We start from the raw sequence: 17,702 nt of genomic DNA on the forward strand, positions 1-17,702 counted from the left end.
AATTAAATAATACTACTATATTTATGCATATATATATATATATATATATAGTACACATTAACCATTGGTATGGCACAAGACAATGATTGGTCGATTGCATTTGTATGTGTTCCGACAAATTAACAACAAAGCACAGCACAATTAACAATAGACAGAAATTGAAATTACATGTCACATAAAATATAAAGATTTAACATAATGTACGTTCACAGAAAATAAAATAAAATTACTATGCCTAGAAGAAACAAAAATCTTAAGTCTGTCAAACCTTAATTGTCTCTCTTGCTTTCTATCTCGATTTTCAGTGTTCTTTCTAAATAATACAAACTCTAGTGCTTTTATATATCAAATTGTGATAGAGACTGTGATTCAAGTCGAGAAAACAAAAAATGAAATCAAAAATTTTATTTCAGCCAAAATCGAATCGCAACGTCATCTAAACTGAAATCACGACTTAATATGAGAAATAAAACAACACACATAAGAGAGGTAAAGTTGTAAAATATATATATATATATATATATATATATATATATATATATAGTTGTATTAAATTAAGAGTCTCAACCAATTAGAATTTGATGTTATTAGGTACTTAAATTGTAGGTTATAATATTGTACCAGCTTGCAGTTCAAAGATCCTTTAAGCCTTCATTGTCTAAAATTCTCAATTAATTAATTAAGCAAGAAGTCATCATGTGCAAGCCATGTAAGCATGTGCTAGTCATGATCCCTTTTGATGTGATAGAAGTTTGTGCTATTATTCTTCTAACCTAATTAATTTGTTTCTATATGTATTTTTCCCTTCAAATTCATTCCGAAAATCACCATTACAGTACGTTTTGTTTGGAGTTTATTATTAACAAAACCTTTGTAACTCAATTTTCTTAGGTAACGTGACATTTTTTTTTTTTTTTTTAATGTAAATGTTTAAAACCTATTCAAGTTGATCCACATACTTGAACGATTATATAATCACCTGTAAATTACATCGAGTAAATTTCAAAATAGTTAAACCTTATCACCTGAAAACACTTAAATTGAGCAGTTCGAAACTAGCTATGGAGTTGATTTAAAAAAATTCGTTCTCTCGATCAGCAACTTCACCAACTCATTCATCTTTAGAGCTAGAGTAATGATAGGAAGTTTGACAATCGGACAAATCTGATTAATTTTATGAAAAGAGCTAGAGTAGTGATAAGAAAATCGACAATCGAACAAATTTGTTTAATTTTATGAGAGCAAAAGCTGATATCATCAAGACATCAGGAATACTAATGGCATCACTTGCAGCCCCACGCACATAAATCGGTCGAAGTTGTCAATATTTTTAGGACTATAATTTACAAAAACTTGGAAGGCAAATGGGAGGATTTTTTATATGTATTTGTACATTGTACGTCTTAACTTTATATATATGTGTGTGTGTGTGTGAAATTACTAGGTGCGTGGTCAGTTTACACTATGGTCTATTTTGTTAGAGGAATGCAAAAATGGATAGAATGAAAAGGAGAAGGGAAGGATGAGGCATCTTGAGAAAGACAAAGTCTCCCTCATCTTTTGTTCAATTGGATGAAATGAATAGTAGAAAAGCTCCATGAGGTGATATATATATATATATTATTGAAATGAAGGAAAAAATAGTTCTTATAGTCTTTTTATCAATATATATACCCTCATTATTATCCATTTCAAATTATGCATGAACATTGAAATATCTCTAAATCAAAGGAGTAAATGAGCTAGTAGTGAATGGAGAGAGAGGCTAGAGTTTATCCATGAAACATGAAGGGTCCAAGCTTTATTATTCTGTATCCTTTCAAGTTTTTTCATAAGACATCAAGTGGCCAATCTTTATGTATAGCAAATGTTTGTTTTTTGTGAAACAGACAATAAAATTAAAATTAATTGGGTGTGACGGCATCAAACCCCATTATTTTAACATGCAGGAAAGATCATAGCTTTACAAAATGGGGTGTTGGCCTTTCAGAGAACATACCATTTGGGTAGCTTTGACCCTTTTAAAAACTCCATTGAGAACCCTATTGACCCTATCGTTTTGATTGAAATTGAATCAATAGCTAACTTCCAATCTCTTTGTGATATTTTCTTAACCAGTAATACCACATACAACTGTTTTTTTATGCTACTCTAATAAACAATGCTCAATAAAATTCCTGTTGGGATTAGATATTAATAAAATATATTATGGGCAGAAAAGAGAGATTTATAGTATTTGTTTTATTTATTAGTTGATTCGGTGGGTCGTGATAGTTTCGGGTCCCTAATTGATATCACTAATTCCCTTCTCCCGTGGACGTAAACGCGCGCGATTTTGTATATAAACAAAGGCTTGTTCGGGGAGATAACTATCCCTCAATCCTCATGGATGGACAAAGTTTGTCCATGCACAATGCACCTGCAGATGACAATCGCTTTGATCACTCCAGACAAAAGCCTCAGACTTACTCATGCATTATTAGTACTGTTACTACATGGAGTGCATTTTCAGAATTGAGAGTTTTGTTTCCAAATACATTGAACTTGGATATGATAAGAACTTCCCAAATTCAAAGAATTGGTTGTTTTAAGGGCTTCAGTTTGGATGAACTGGTCTGATTATCGCCAAGTCGTTATGTTCAGTTGGACTTTTTCGTCTTCTCGATTCAAGTCTTTATAGGGGCATGCGGACGAATTTCTTGTCATGTTAAAAATTAAAATTTTTAAAATAATTAAAACAAAATCAAGCAACTGATCATCCAATCACATGTAAGCTGCTTTTTTTTTGTCTTTTCATATTAGTTTTTAACCATTGGACAAATTGGCCAGATAATTGCATTAGATGGCTGGCTCTGTTTCATTGCAATCATGATGAGGTCTAGTTTAGATGTTCCTATTATTAGAAAAAAGGATTATTGTTTAACTATTTTGTAACTTTTAGTAGTTTGAAATTAACTTTTGCATTATCTTTCGGGAAAAAAATAAATAAATAAAATAAAATAAAATAAAATAAAATTAACTTCTGCATTAATGGATTAAGCATCACTTTAGGGTTATGAGCACTCCACATGACTTGAAACAATGTCAAATATCCTAGTTGGGATTTAAGTGAAACACTCTTTGGATAGCATTTATGTGAAGTTGAAGTTTGATTTTTTTATTTTATTTTATAATTATTTTATTTTTTTTCTAGTCTCCGAAAGCAACACTCTTTAAAAAAATAAAAAATAAAAAAATTATCCGTTTTCTCTTGTGAGTCGTCGACCCAATTCTAAAATTCTCTTGTAATCTAAGTATAAGCTTGTGTTTAGTTCAAGAATCAGTGCTAGCTCCATTTCGAAAACCTATATTTCATCATAGGTCTATGAAACCTTTTCGAGATAGAAATTGGTAACTCATTTTAGTATAAATAAAATATATATGGAATGCGCGCAATAGAAGGTTATTCAAGAAGAAGAGATTATCAGCCAATTCCCTCCTTCATATCACTGTAGAACCAGTACGCTTGAAGCTTCTCTCCTCACTTTTCAATGACTCAATTCATTCTAGGAGACTAATTGTGGAATGGGAGCTACCGTCTTCTATATTACGGCCTCCTCCAGAGTCACCGGATTGATAACATTGTGGAATTTCTTCCATTATCATCTCTGTATGAATGTGGTGCTAGCAACAGCTTTTCCATCTTTTGCCTGGTTGGGTTGCTCCTTCCTGGGCCTGTTGTTCTTTTGGGTTATGTTTATTTTGGTTAGCCTGGGCTAACTTGGAATATTTGTAACTTCTCTCCTTTTAATATTATCTTATTTTTCAAAAAAAAAATAATAATAAAAGAAAACGGGAACTACATTATAATGAGATCCGAATCTCAAAAAAGAAAAAAAGAAGGCAAAATAGTAGACGTTACGGATTTAATTGGATTAAGAATTGGTATGAAAACTACTAAATGATAACTTTCAAATTCAGAGAAATTAGGGGGTGGAAATCAGAGAAATTGTAAAATTAATAAAAATTGACAATTCTGAGTCAAATACTATTTTCTGAAAACAAACAAAGGTTCAAAAAGTGAAAATAAAATAAAATAAAATAAAATAAAATAAAATAAGCTTGATAGTCGTATATTAGAAAGGTTTGGGGAATGAAACTTGTAATCTCCTATTCTTTTACCGTGGATGTAGGTTTTTGTCGAACTACATAAATATTTGTATTCTTTGTGTGTAATATGTTTACTTTTCTGTTAAAGTTCTCGATTCGCAATACTTGTCACAACTATTTCAAAATAAAAAAAGTACAATTTTTCGATTAAAAGCAAAATTTGTTTTTGTTCTTAGTTCACAAAAATTAAAATTTAAATCAAAAAGGAACAAACATATAAACATTCAAATTGCCAAACATATACCACCATATATAGTTATTTAACTCATGCATAAATGGTTGGAATCATGAACATAAGAGCAACCCATTCCTCGAAATGAATTGGGGTTTGAACTAGTGTAGATACCTGGTACTGCGTGGGTCCTGGAAGAGTCAAGAAGGTTTGGGAATATACCACTCAGCAATATGAAGAATGCAGAAGGGTAGGAAGAAGGGAGAGAAAACCAGTCCAGAGAGAGAATCTGAAACAATGGTAGAGAAGGAGCTGCCGTCAGTTCTTACCCACTTCTTTTTGTCACTGCCTCCTTTTATAGCCCTAGGTCATCCAGGTAATACATTGTTAGGCCTCCATCTTTAGAGCGGGTCAGAATCATGCCTCTTTGGGTCATGTTGCCCTAATCCCTATATTTTTGGATCAACTACCAAGTGTATCTTTCCTGTTGAATAATCAAAAGATGACAGGCTGTAAAGGCGATTGTACTATTCCAGCCGTCATTTGCTCTTATCCTCAAACTGGGTCTTGCCTTAGTGGGCAAGACATTACTGATTTTCCATCCTCCATTCCAAAATCCCTTCTACATCCCAGTGTCACTCGAAGAGCCCTACCATAGCTCTTCGTTACTTGAATAAAGGCTAAAAGCCCATCAGTTGATGATTTGCTGCTACATTAATTCGAGGCTCAGGATATGTCAGTCGTCGAACTGTGACGATCAGAGGCCCAAGGCTCGTTGCCCAACAAGCTATGAAGAGGTCGGATCGAGGTTCAAGGCCCATCGATCGACAAGTTATGATGGGGTCAGATCGAGGTTCAAGACCTGTCGATCGATGAATTGTAATAAGGGCGGATCGAGGTTCAAGGCCCGTCAATCGACGAATTGTAATAAGGTCGGATCGAGGTTCAAGGCCCGTCGATCGACGAATTATGATCGGGTCGGATCGAGGTTCAAGGCCCGTCGATCGATGAATTGTGATCGGGTCGGATCGAGGTTCAAGACCCGTCGATCGACGAATTGTGATCGGGTCGGATAGAGGTCAAGGCCCGTCGATCGACCAACTGCGATAGGGTTAGATCGAGGTTCAAAGCTCGTCGATCGACCAACTGCGATAGGGTTAGATCGAGGTTCAAAGCCCGTCGATCGACCAACTGTGATGGGGTCGGATTGAGGTTCAAGGCTCGTCAATCGACTAATTGTGATGGGGTCGGATTGAGGTTCAAGGCTCGTCAATCGACTAATTGTGATGGGGTCGGATTGAGGTTCAAGACCCGTCAATCGACTAATTGTGATGGGGTCGGATTGAGGTTCAAGACCCGTCAATCGACTAATTGTGATGGGGTCGGATTGAGGTTCAAGACCCATCAATCGACTAATTGTAATGGGGTCGGATTGAGGTTCAAGACTCGGCGATCGACTGTAGAGATGGCTTGTGGTTCAAGGCCCAGGATCCATCGACCGAATGTTTGGTTCAAAGTTTGAGGCCCAATGGTTGACTACTGGTCACCTTGTTGAGGTGGATCTTGTCAAGGTGTTGACTGTTTGACTTGACCTTTGGTGACATGGCTGAACCACGTCCACATTTAGTCCCCCTGCAAGTGACGTTTTGAATTTTGAAAATAAAAAACGGCGCGTGCATAAAGGCGTGGGGATTAATGGTGTTGGAAACCGGTACGGCTTGGTGGTTTTAGCGGTTAAACATTTAATGGGAAAATGATAGGACACGGTTGTTGAGTGTCGTCATCTTCCCCAAAACGAAACCCTAATTGTCTATATAAAGGCCGGGTTCAGAGACAAGAAGAGTGTTGTAAACAGAGGAAGAAAAAAAAAATACAGTGCAAGGAAGGAATTGACGTGGTGTTGTGACAACAGAGCTGTGTAAGAGTGACGAGGCTATTGGTGCAGAAACAGTTGCGGGTGTTTGAGAAAATGACGAAGAGAAAACAGTTGAGTAAAACTGGTGAACCAGTGCCGGAAGTACCACCGGATGGGGAATGGAAGCGTGCTCCGTTCTTTGGACCAATGGATAGATTCTGGACGGCGACGGGGTACATGACCAGAGAAGAGATTGACAGCGGGGTAGCCCAATTGATGGAAGAAGAAGCCGCCGTGGAAATAGGTGCCCGGCCGCCGCTGGACTATGTACACCGACTTGCCATTGAACAAGGGATGTATCTTTATTGTTTTATTGAGTTCAAGACACCGGTGGGTCCATGTGCAGGTTGGGAGGAGTGGTCTGAGCACATTTTCAATCACACTATGTATGTACAGTGGCTACGGCAAACGCGAGTTGCACGAGCCATGCGTCTGTCCCGGAAGTTGAAAGTGCCCCGAGATGGGCCAGGGTTGGAACTATTGGTATCAAGGTGGTGTAGTTCAACACACACCTTTGTGGCGAAGTGGGGGAAGTTTACACCCACGCTAGAGGATGTGGCCTAATTGTTTGGGCTACATGTCATGGGTAGGGGGTTTACAGTCCCCCTGACGATGGATGCAGCCAAGAAGGGAATAATGGCTGCGCTGGAAGAAGGGTTGGAGAAGACCAAAAACTATGGATCCTTCTTTAACACAAAGGGAGCGATACGCGATGAGAGGGAAAAAGGAGCCAGGAAGAGCACGACAGGGGCATAGATACATTATTGGTTCAAGGATTTGCAGCCAGCCTTCAAGGGGGAGAAGTCAGAGCGTCCCTTTGTCGATGGGGACAAGATTGGGCACCCGGCAGAGCTCGCAGCATATATTCTGTGTTGGCTATCCAAGTATGTATTCCCAGGCACTCCAGATGATGCACCCATAAGTCTATGGTGCCTAATTGCGGTGAAGATTGCAAGTGAAGTGGCGATCCGCTTGGGGCCATTATTCTTGGGGACATTGTACCATCGATTGGACATGATCGCAGAGGATAGTGCACGCTCAGTTGGTCGATACCCCATGGTATCCTATGTGGCAACTGGGTTTTTGCAGATGTATCTGTACAAGGGCTTCCCTGCTTACGGGCCTGTCTCGCTGGAGTTGAGCGATCAAGAAACGCGAAGGAGGCGCTGAAGTGGGCGATGCTGCAGAGTACCACTCGGAGAGGTGATCGACTCTGAGCAAGAGTTTGTTTTCAGACCTTACAGGGAGGATATAGCTAGAGTGGCAGACTTGGGGATATACTGGGAGAAGGCCAGGGTGTATACGCTAAGAACAGAATCTGGAGACTCAGACGAACAGACATTTGCCTTAGTGGTGCTGCCAGGCTATTTACCTGGATGATTTGAGCTTGGCCATGTGCTGAAGGTGTACAACCCAAGACGTATACCAAGACAGTTTGGGTATGACCAAGGGGTGCCAAGAGAGTGTGACTTAGTGGAAAAATATGAAGAACTGGAAGAGGCCCTCTTTCGATTCAGTGTGTTGTATGATCTGGTAGAAGAGAATGTTGGCAGCATCGTGATTCCTGCACGAAGTCGCCAGGGTGATATTACAGGGAGCTATCGACAGTACTTGATGGACTGTTTGGGCTCGTTCAGGATGTTTTGCTTACAGCTCCCTCATCCATACACCTCGGTAACCGTATACAAAGACGATGTCTCTCTGCGCATGCCTCGACCAGGAGTGTGAGGACACAGGTCGATAATGGCTCCGTTAGCCTCGGAGATAGGTGAGGTGGCGTATAACGCTATACCGGAAGCGGTTGTGCCGGCCACATCAGTCGAGCTAAGGAGTGGCAGGAGGGCTGCAAGGGCAGCTCCGCCCAAGCCCAAGGAGAAAGCCGTGGTGTCAGACGATGAGGAGGAAGAACCAATTGCTAATCTGAAGCGGCGAAAGCAGAAAGCCTCGGTAATCGACTTATCGGAGGATGAGTCAACGAGAGAGACGAAGGATGTGGTGGAGTTGAGGGATGATGTATCGCCGAGCGTAAAAAAGGTGATAGAAACGGCAGAGGTATCGAGCGTTGCTGAGAAGTTTACTGGAGGCGTTGGGGCGACGTTAGCTGCCGGCGGCTCAAAGAGAGATATCGTGAAAAGGTTAATGATAGCCGAGAGCCCTCTGCCTCCCATTCGAACAGCAATAGGTAAGTAGTGGAGTAATGATGGTTTGATTTTCTATGTATTGAAATGAAACTTATGCCTTGGGTATGTTGGTTGCAAGACATCGGCCAGGGATGGGTAGGAAAGTGCCAGTAACAGTTTTGCGTATGCCACGAGTGGAAGAACCCTCGGTGCCAAGATCGTTGACGCCAATGCTGCTGTTAGAGTACCCAGCGGGCGAGGCATCCGTTGCGAAGAAGGAAGATGTTGTGGAAGAGCAGGCCTCTGGGACACCGTGAGGCTGGAAGACATGGAGGCCGAGGCACAGGCAGGCCAGCATGGGGTATAAGTGCTGCAAGCACAATCCTCCTTAGAAGGTTCTAACAGTACGTTAAACAGGCGAGTTTCGGACGAAGAGGCCGAAAGTGGAAAGAATAGTGCGATAGGGGAGGTGCTCCCAGTCGAGAGAAGGCAGCAAATGGTAGAAATGGTGCACGCAGTGGTGGCGACAGGGAAGACAGAGGCTGTCTGGCGAGGAGTGATGATTGGGGCATACTGTATCCTATTGCTGGAGGCAGCAAACTGAGCCCAGCCGACGAAGGTGGAGGCGATTGAAAAGAGACATCCAATGTTCCGTCGCTTTGGGTACAAAGCCTTAGGGTGAGTACTCGAGATATTCACGATGGTGGTACGAGGAGGTGGGTCAGAAGAACTAATATAGGAAGCTCGCGAGCTAATTGGGCTGCTCAAGGACCGAGTGGAGATAGAATGGTTAGATAGAAGACTGGACGCCTGCGAGCGAGTTGTGGGGCAAGCTTTCTTAGCCAAAGAGATGGCGGAGTTAGATGCTCGAATTGCGAGAGATAAACGGATAATTGAGGAGATCTAAGCTCGCTTAGCGATGGTAGAGCAACAGCGAGCCCTAGTCGAAGAGACATAATTCTGCTATTTTATGAGTAGGCCAGTGATTGTAAATGACTGACCATTAGGTCCATAATGTATTTTGCCATAAATTGAATGAAAAGTTAAGCAGTTATGGTAATAGAAATAACTTGAATATGTATATTACTTGTGATATGGAACTAATGCCAAGTACAAGAGAAATAACTAACTGTGGTAAAGCTTCAACCAACTAGAATTTATAGGTTCGGCCTTGTGCCCATCACCCTGCAGTCTGTAGTAGCCACTGGGTTGGGCCTCGATGACAACATAGGGCCCTTTTTATTTGGGAGTGAACTTTGTGGCAGAGGTGTTATGCATAATGTGTTTAGCAGCTTTGAGAACAAGGTTACCTACCTGGAAGGTACGAGGTCGCACATGCTTGTTATAAGCCTTAGCCAGGGTGTGTTGATAAACCTTGAGATGTTGTCATGCTAACTCACATCGTTCATCTAAGGCCTCGAGATGAGTGAAGTGGTCAACCTCGCTTCGAGCGGCCAAAGCAGCAGCAGGAATGGCAATATCGACTGGGAGAATAGCTTATATGCTGTATAGGAGGGAAAAAGGAGTTTGGCCTGTGGCGCGCTTTTTGGGGGTGCGATGGGCCCAAAGAGCTAACGGCAGCTAATCGACCCAATGACCGTGCGATTGAGGATTTTAAGGAGAGATTTATTGGTTGCTTCGGCTTGGCCGTTGCCTTTGGGATAGTAACAAGAAGATCGGCGCTGTGTGATATTATATTGCTGAAGAAGCTGAGCAACCCCATAATTGACAAAGGGGGTGCCATTGTCTGAGAGGATGATCGCTGGGATGCCGAACCAGCAAATAATATGTTCACGAATAAAAGCTGTAATAGCGATACCTGTGGCATGGCGTAGGGGGATGGCTTCAACCCACTTAGAAAAGAAATCTGTACCCGTGAGGATCCAATGCATTTGACGAACTGTAGGGTTGATTGGGCCAACGAGGTCCAGACCCCAAGTGTGGAAGGGCCAAGGGGCAGCAAGTGGATGAAGTACTATTGGGGGGGTATGGATCCGATGGTGATGGTATTGATACGGTTGACACCGTTGAACAAACATCTTAGCATCGCATTCCATAGTTGGCCAGTAGAGCCCTTTGTGGATCAAGTGTTGAAACAATTTTGTATGCACCCTGATGCTCAGGGGAGTGGCTTGACGAAGTGCTTCACGAATCTCAGCACCAGCAAGGCATCGCAAGAGGTGCCCTTCGCGAGAGAGGCGGAATAATCGACCATCGCAAACTTGGAAGCGTAGCGCTTGGTGTTTGAGCTTGGCAGTTGGATCATCTGGGCGATGACCATGTCGAAGGTAACGAATAAAGGGGGTTGGCCAATCAGCCAGCTCGAGCTTGAGGACCTCAGCTTCATCAGGGCATTTCTGGCAAGCGACACATGCGCGCTGCAACGCAGCGGCCTGACTGGACATTTGAGGCCAATAATAGACTTAGCATTGGAGCCGTCGATAAAGAGCGATATCATTAGTGGCACAATATTGCTGATGAACGCAGTGAAGAACTTCACTGGCCTCTGCATCCCCTAGACAGTGACTGAGGATGCCAGAGGGGAATCGATGATAAAAGACTCCTTGGATCAAATGAAAGCGCTTAAGCTGAGCAAGAGGTAAGGAACCGGTGAAGGTCTGCATTTGATCGATAATTAGGCGGCGCCAATCAGTAAATCTTCAAGAGGGAGCAGACTGGCGATGGCAGGTTGCGTTTGTTTATAAACAGTGATCTGTTGGGTGGGGCCAAAGATGTCAAGTTTGGATGCGAGCGTGGCAAGAGCATCGGGGTATCGATTGACAGATCGAGAGACATGAGCCAAGCGAACGATGGTGAACCGAGAGAGAAGCTTTTGAATGATTGTGCGATACGAGGCTAAAGAGGGCTCGCGAATTGCGAACTCACCTGAAATCTGTTTGACAATCAACTTTGAATCACCATCAATGTATAACCGGGAGATTTGCCTGTCGAGTGCTATTAATAGCCCCAGGATGAATGTTTTATATTCAGCTTCGTTGTTGGTGCACTTGAAGTCAAGTTTGACAGCAGCGGTGGAGGTGAGGGTCGGGCAGGAGAGCACGATGCCCGCGCCCCCGCCCCGTGCTATGGAAGAACCATCGAAGGATAAGTGCCAATTCCTGAGCTTGCTCAAGGGAGGCAACCTACAGGTCGTCGAGGGGTAGTTATTCATCCACCGGCTCGTGAGTTTCATTGGGGAATTGAGCAAGCAAATCTGCGAGGGCTTGACTTTTGATGGCAGTAGGCTGTTGGCAGGTAATATCAAACTCTGCTAGGGAGAGAAACCATCATGCGACCTTTCCTGTGAGCATAGGTTTGGAGAGGAGGTGCCTGTAGGGATCGCATTTAGTAATGAGAATGATGCCATGGGCGAGGAAGTAGTGCCAGAACTTATGCGCGGCGAAGACCAAGGCGAGGCAATGCTTTTCAATAAGGGAATATCGTTCTTCAGCATTACAGATCAGACGACTAATATAATAGACTGGGCATTCTTGATTATTAACTTCCTGTGTGAGCAGTGCCCCAATGGATCGAGGTGTGGAAGTAATATACAGGAAGAGGGGCTGGTCTTTGTGCGGAGTATGCATGATCTGCGAGGACAATAACATGGGCTTGATCCGCTCGAAGGCCGCCTGATGAATGTCTGTCCAAGAGAACTTCACTTTCTCTTTAACAAGGGTACTAAAGGCATGTGTTGCCTCAGCGAGGGCTGGCAAGAATCGACGAAGATAATAAACTTTGCCCAAGAAGCTTTTCAGCTGTTTGGAAGTCGTTGGAGATGGCATATCAAGAATCGCTTTGGACTTAGCTGGATCAACTTCAATACCCTGGCGAGTGACCATAAAACCCAATAATTTGCTATGGTTAACACCGAAAGAACATTTGAGGGGATTCATTTTGAGGTTATACTGGCGGCAACGCTCGAACACTTGGCGTAAGTTATGGAGATGATTGGCTCTCTGTTTGGACTTAACGACCAAATCGTCCACATAATCTTTAAGATTGTGATGAAGTAAATCATGGAAGATAGCAGTCATGGCTCGCTAGTATGTGGCACCTGTATTTTTCAAACCGAAAGGCATAACAGTAAAGTGGAAATTACCAAGAGGAGTTCGAAAGGCTGTCTTTTCTGTATCACCTTCTGCCATCCGGATCTGATTGTAACCACTAAAGCCATCCATGAAGGAAAACATTTCATGGCCTACAGTGCCATCGACCAAGGTATCAATAATGGGCAAGGGGAAATCATCCTTTGGGTAGGCCTTGTTAAGGTTTTGAAAATCGACACACACCCTGATTTGGCCATTCTTCTTCTGCACAGGAACAATGTTGGCCAACCACGTGGGATGAATGATAGGCTTGATGAAACCGGCTGCTAACAACTTTTGGACTCTCATCTTTGATTTGCAACTCAAGCTCTAGCCGGAAAGTTCGCGAGCCTTGCTTAACTGGGCGAACGTTGGGCAAAACGTTAAGATGGTGGGAGACCAATGAAGGGTAAAGCCCTGGCATCTCGCTGCATGTCCATGCAAATACATCGCAAAATTCCTGCAAGAGAGAGACAAGGTGAGAGCTATCTTGAGAATTGAGTGTACCCGAGAGGAACGTGATGCGAGGCTGCTCATTGGGATGGGCAAGATTAACTTCAACAAGATCTGGCAATGGTGTTTTCTTGATAATCCAAGGTTGATATTCTGGAAAGTCAGTAGAGTGAACCTTTGCTGACCCTGGAAACCTTCATAAACGGTAGATGACACAACCGTTGGGGAGGCGAACGCGTTTGCATTCACGTGGGGCATCGCCTGTCTGAACGGGAGAAGGTGGGTGAAAAATGTCCTTCTGGGCGTCAGCACAGATAGGTAGGGGGTGCTAATAATGGTCACATCGCAGTCTTACACGCAGTCATCAAGGTCATTGAAGAATAATTCATCGGTGTAATGAGCCTCAAAGGTGGTAAAGGGGCGATCTGAACACGGGACTGTGACAACCTTATTATTCTAAATGCCTTTGAAACATTGGTGGTAAATGGAAGGTACGATGCCAAAGCGGTGCATCCATGCGCGCCCCAGAAGGATGTGATAAGAGGTGTCGCTGTCAATAACATGGAACTTCGTAGAGGCTTGGAATTTGTTAACAGCTAAATCAACATTAACATAGCCCATCATGCGACGAAGATCATTGCCAAATCCTGTAACCTCGATTGGCTCTTTAATCAGACGATCCTCGGAGATGCCTTCTTTGCGAAAGGTGGAGAGGGGCATGACATTGATGGAGGAACCATTGTCAAGAAAAGCGCGCTTGAATTCCACCCCCTTGATAGAAGCCAGTACATACAATGGTCGATTTTGGGCACCTGAGCTCTGTTTGTCAGCATCAGAGAAGGATAGGGTCTTCTTTAGTGCAGTAGAGTTGGGTTTGACAGAGGCGACCAAATGACACATATCCATTTCTGAAGAAGGTTTTGCCTCATGGACTGAATTTGTTTCTGCGAGCTCATCATAGCAGATGATAACAGCCATACGATGATCAGGGTATGGGAACCTATGAACATCCTTAGGAAGGGTGACTTCAAGATCACCAGTTGCCATTCATCGTTGAAAGAGGCGACGCAGGCCCCAACAATTAATAGTGGGATGAGTAACACTTTGATGGTAAACATAGAAATCAGCATTAGCTCTATCAGCTGGGGTAGGCTCGCGACGTAGAGTGGGTAAAATAATGACGTCATCCTTGACCCATTGGGCGAGTGTTTTCTTGACCTCCTCGATGTGAATGCGGAAAGGTGGTGGCTCGTCGCCTTGTGGCTTAGATTGGGACTTATCAAACCGTTTCCGTGGGCGCTCCTCGATGGTTGTTGTAGGTGCAGATGTGCGATTGGAAGGCTTTGGAACTTCAAACTTAAAAGCATCATACTTCGGAGGCTCATACTTAGCAATGACTGGCTTGAGATCTTTGAGATTCCGAGTAGCGATCTTGAGCTCGCCAAAGCTAGCAATTCTCAGTTTAACAAGATGGAGCTTATAGATCTACAGCATGCCCTGGATACAAATATCAACCAAGTCCATTTTATTGCTACTTTCGAAGCACTCGCCTGCACGATCACTGAATCAGTTAATAAAGGCAAGGACATCCTCATTGTCTTCTTAGGCCTCTTTTGTGAGGGACAAGGTGGTGACACGCTCTTCAGCCTAGAAAAACTTGGTAAGAAAACGATCTTTCAGCTGCTTCCAGGTACTGATGGAGTCTGGCTCGAGGTTAAAATACCAACGGTATGCCCGATTAGTTAGGGACTTAGAGAATTCGCGTAGACGAACCACATGATTATCACCAAAATGACCCAAAGCCTCAACAAAGCGCATGACATGCTCTCTAGGATTGCCAGTTTTGCCATTGAATTATAGGAATTTGGGGACGAAATATCCCTGTGGGTATGGGGTCTGTGCAATAACAAGAGGGTAAGGAGGCTCGCTACCAAAGTCCAAGGCGCGAGAGGTTGGCGTGCCCTTCTTGAAGAGATCATGTACTTCAAAGCGTGTGAACATTTCTTTTGGGGCAGAGTAGGAGTAGGAGGGGAGAGGACGATGTGCTTTAGGGTTTGCCTGAGCACAAGTAGGAGGGGAACAGAACATGGGTTCTTTTCCTCGAGATAGGAAAGCACGAGGGGCCTCAGGGATTACCTATAATGCAGAGTTGTAGGACTCTGGAGTGGGCTGTGATAGCAGGTTAGCACTACGATCTTGGCCCCTTGGTGTCCTCATAATCTGTTGCTCACTCTGTGGAGGTAGAGTAATATTAGCTGGAATGGCAGTAGTGAATGCTACCTGAGTCGCTGAAGGGACCTCCGTTTGAACAGTGCTTAGTGTCATCGAAACCCTCCTATCAAAAACGTGAAGGGCCTCTTCAAACCTTTCCATCTGGGTCATCAGCTGGTGGTTTATTACCTACATAGCCTCCAGAACAGCATCAATGCTGGACCTGTGTTTGGATCTTGAGGAATGAAACCTGGTGCTTGTGGCCCTAGTGCTAGTGTCTCTTGCGCTGGTAGCTCTGGCACTAACGGCCTTAACACTGGTGGCGCCAACAGCAGACACCTCTACCTGTGCTAGAGGAGGAACTTCATCTGGATTCATCGTCTTGCTAGGATAATCCCCAGTGAAGTCACCAAATATAAATACCTGGTTCTGCGTGGGTCCTGGAAGAGTCAAGAAGGTCTTGGAATATACCACTCAGCAATATAAAGAATGCAGAAGGGTAGGAAGAAGGGAGAGAAAACCAGTCCAGAAAGAGAATCTTGAACAATGGTAGGGAAGGAGCTGCCGTCAGTTCTTACCCGCTTCTTTTTGTTACTGCCTCCTTTTATAGCTCTAGGTCATCCAGGTAGTACATTGTTAGGCCTCCATCTTTAGAGCGGGTCAGAATCATGCCTCTTTGGGTCATGTTGCCCTAATCCCTTTATTTTTGGATCAACTACCAAGTGTACCTTTCCTGTTGAATAATCAAAAAATGACAGGCTGTAAAGGCGATTGTACTATTCCAGCCGTCCTTTGCTCTTATCCTCAAACTGGGTCTTACCTTAGTGGGCAAGACATTACTAATTTTCCATCCTTCATTCCAAAATCCCTTCTACATCCCAGTATCACTCGAAGAGCCCTACCATGGCTCTTCGTTGCTTGAATAAAGGCTAAAAGCCCATCAGTTGATGATTTGCTGCTACATTGATTCGAGGCTCAGGATATGTCGGTCGTCGAACTGTGACGATCAGAGGCCCGAGGCCCGTTGCCCAACAAGCTATGAAGAGGTCGGATCGAGGTTCAAGGCCCGTCGATTGACAAGTTATGATGGGGTCGGATCGAGGTTTAAGGCCCGTCGATTGACGAATTGTAATAAGGTCGGATCGAGGCTCAAGGCCCGTCGATCGATGAATTATGATCGGGTCGGATAGAGGTTCAAGGCCCGTTGATCGACGAATTGTGATCGGGTCGGATCGAGGCTCAAGGCCCGTCGATCAACTAATTGTGATGGGGTCGGATCGAGGTTCAAAGCCCGTCGATCGACGAATTGTGATGGGGTCGGATCGAGGTTCAAGGCCCATCGATCGACTGCGAAGATGGCTTATGGTTCAAGGCCTAAGATCCATCGACCGAATGTTTGGTTCAAAGTTTGAGGCCCAATGGTCGACTACTGCTCACCTTGCTGAGGTGGATCTTGTCAAGGTGTTGACTGTTTGACTTGACCTTTGGTGACGTGGTTGAACCATGTCCATAACTAGTTCTTTGGATTATGTTTTATCTAGAGTGGCGGTTTTCTTGTTTTCAGATTAGATTAAAGTCGTGGCTCTAACAACTACCGTTCAAAGTGTCATTCATCGAGTAATATGCCTTCTCAGTCTTTTGGTAGTTAATTTTTTTTACTATTCATGCGCTTCTTCTTTCTTTAATTGACGTTTTAAGGTGTATAATGACATGTTTGTTTTTCTGTTTTAATCTACTAATGACATGTTTAATTGGCCTTCTCAGTCTTTAGGTTGTTAATTTTTTACTATTCATGCATTTTTTCTTTCTTTAATTGGCGTTTTAAGGTGTATAATGACATGTTTGTTTTTCTGTTTTAATCTACTATTTAGAATAATTTTGAGAGTTCTTTAACCGTATGGTTTTTCCTATGTTATCCTATATCCTTATGATTGTGATGCTAACTTAAGTCATGAGTAAAAATACTTCAACAACTAATTATGTCCATATTTAAGAAATATTTATTTATTTTTTTCTCAAAATCTAGATTTACTTGTTGGGAATAAAAAAGGCTCAATGAAATGAGTAGTGTTAGAAAATGATAAGTAATTTTTTTTTTTTTTTTTTGAAAGGTTAATAAGATTATATTGATTAAAACCAAAGATACATAAAAGAATAGTTAGCCCAGGCTAACTAAAGAAACAAAGCCCAAATACAAGGTCCAAATATTTGGTAGTCCCAAGCAACCAAAGTATATAACAAATAACCCAAATGTTGCCCAAGCCCCTATAGAGCAACAGAATGACAGTTATCCAAAGCAGGAAACAATATTATGCAGTGGTAAGGGGAAGATTCGTCCTCCTCCATGGTTAGTAGTTATCTGGAGGTTTTGCCCGCGGTCGAATTATAGAAGCAGAGAGTTCTCATTCTTCAATTATACGCCTGGATAATCTGTGAATTTTGAGGACATGAGTTGTAGCCTAATCAAGTCAATAATTTGTTGAAGTAGGGTATTTTGGGATAACGATGACTTTTTAAACACCCTTCGATTGCGCTCCATCCAGATGTTATACACAAGAAAGGCCAATGCAAGCTTTGCAATTGAACTGCAGTGG

General features: G+C 42.9%; 1 protein-coding gene across 1 annotated transcript; it reads right to left on the reverse strand.

The window, feature by feature from the left end:
- Positions 1 to 10,991: 10,991 nt before the first annotated feature.
- LOC132305340 (uncharacterized) lies at positions 10,992 to 11,528 on the reverse strand. The gene has a single exon (XM_059802997.1). It carries the CDS (start codon positions 11,526 to 11,528, stop codon positions 10,992 to 10,994), a length of 537 nt encoding a protein of 178 aa, XP_059658980.1.
- Positions 11,529 to 17,702: the final 6,174 nt, after the last annotated feature.

Source organism: Cornus florida, unplaced genomic scaffold (genome assembly GCF_030987335.1).
Source record: "Cornus florida cultivar Cherokee Brave unplaced genomic scaffold, ASM3098733v1 CherokeeBrave_3.0.0_Hap2_Chr04, whole genome shotgun sequence".
Taxonomy (NCBI): Eukaryota; Viridiplantae; Streptophyta; class Magnoliopsida; order Cornales; family Cornaceae; genus Cornus; species Cornus florida.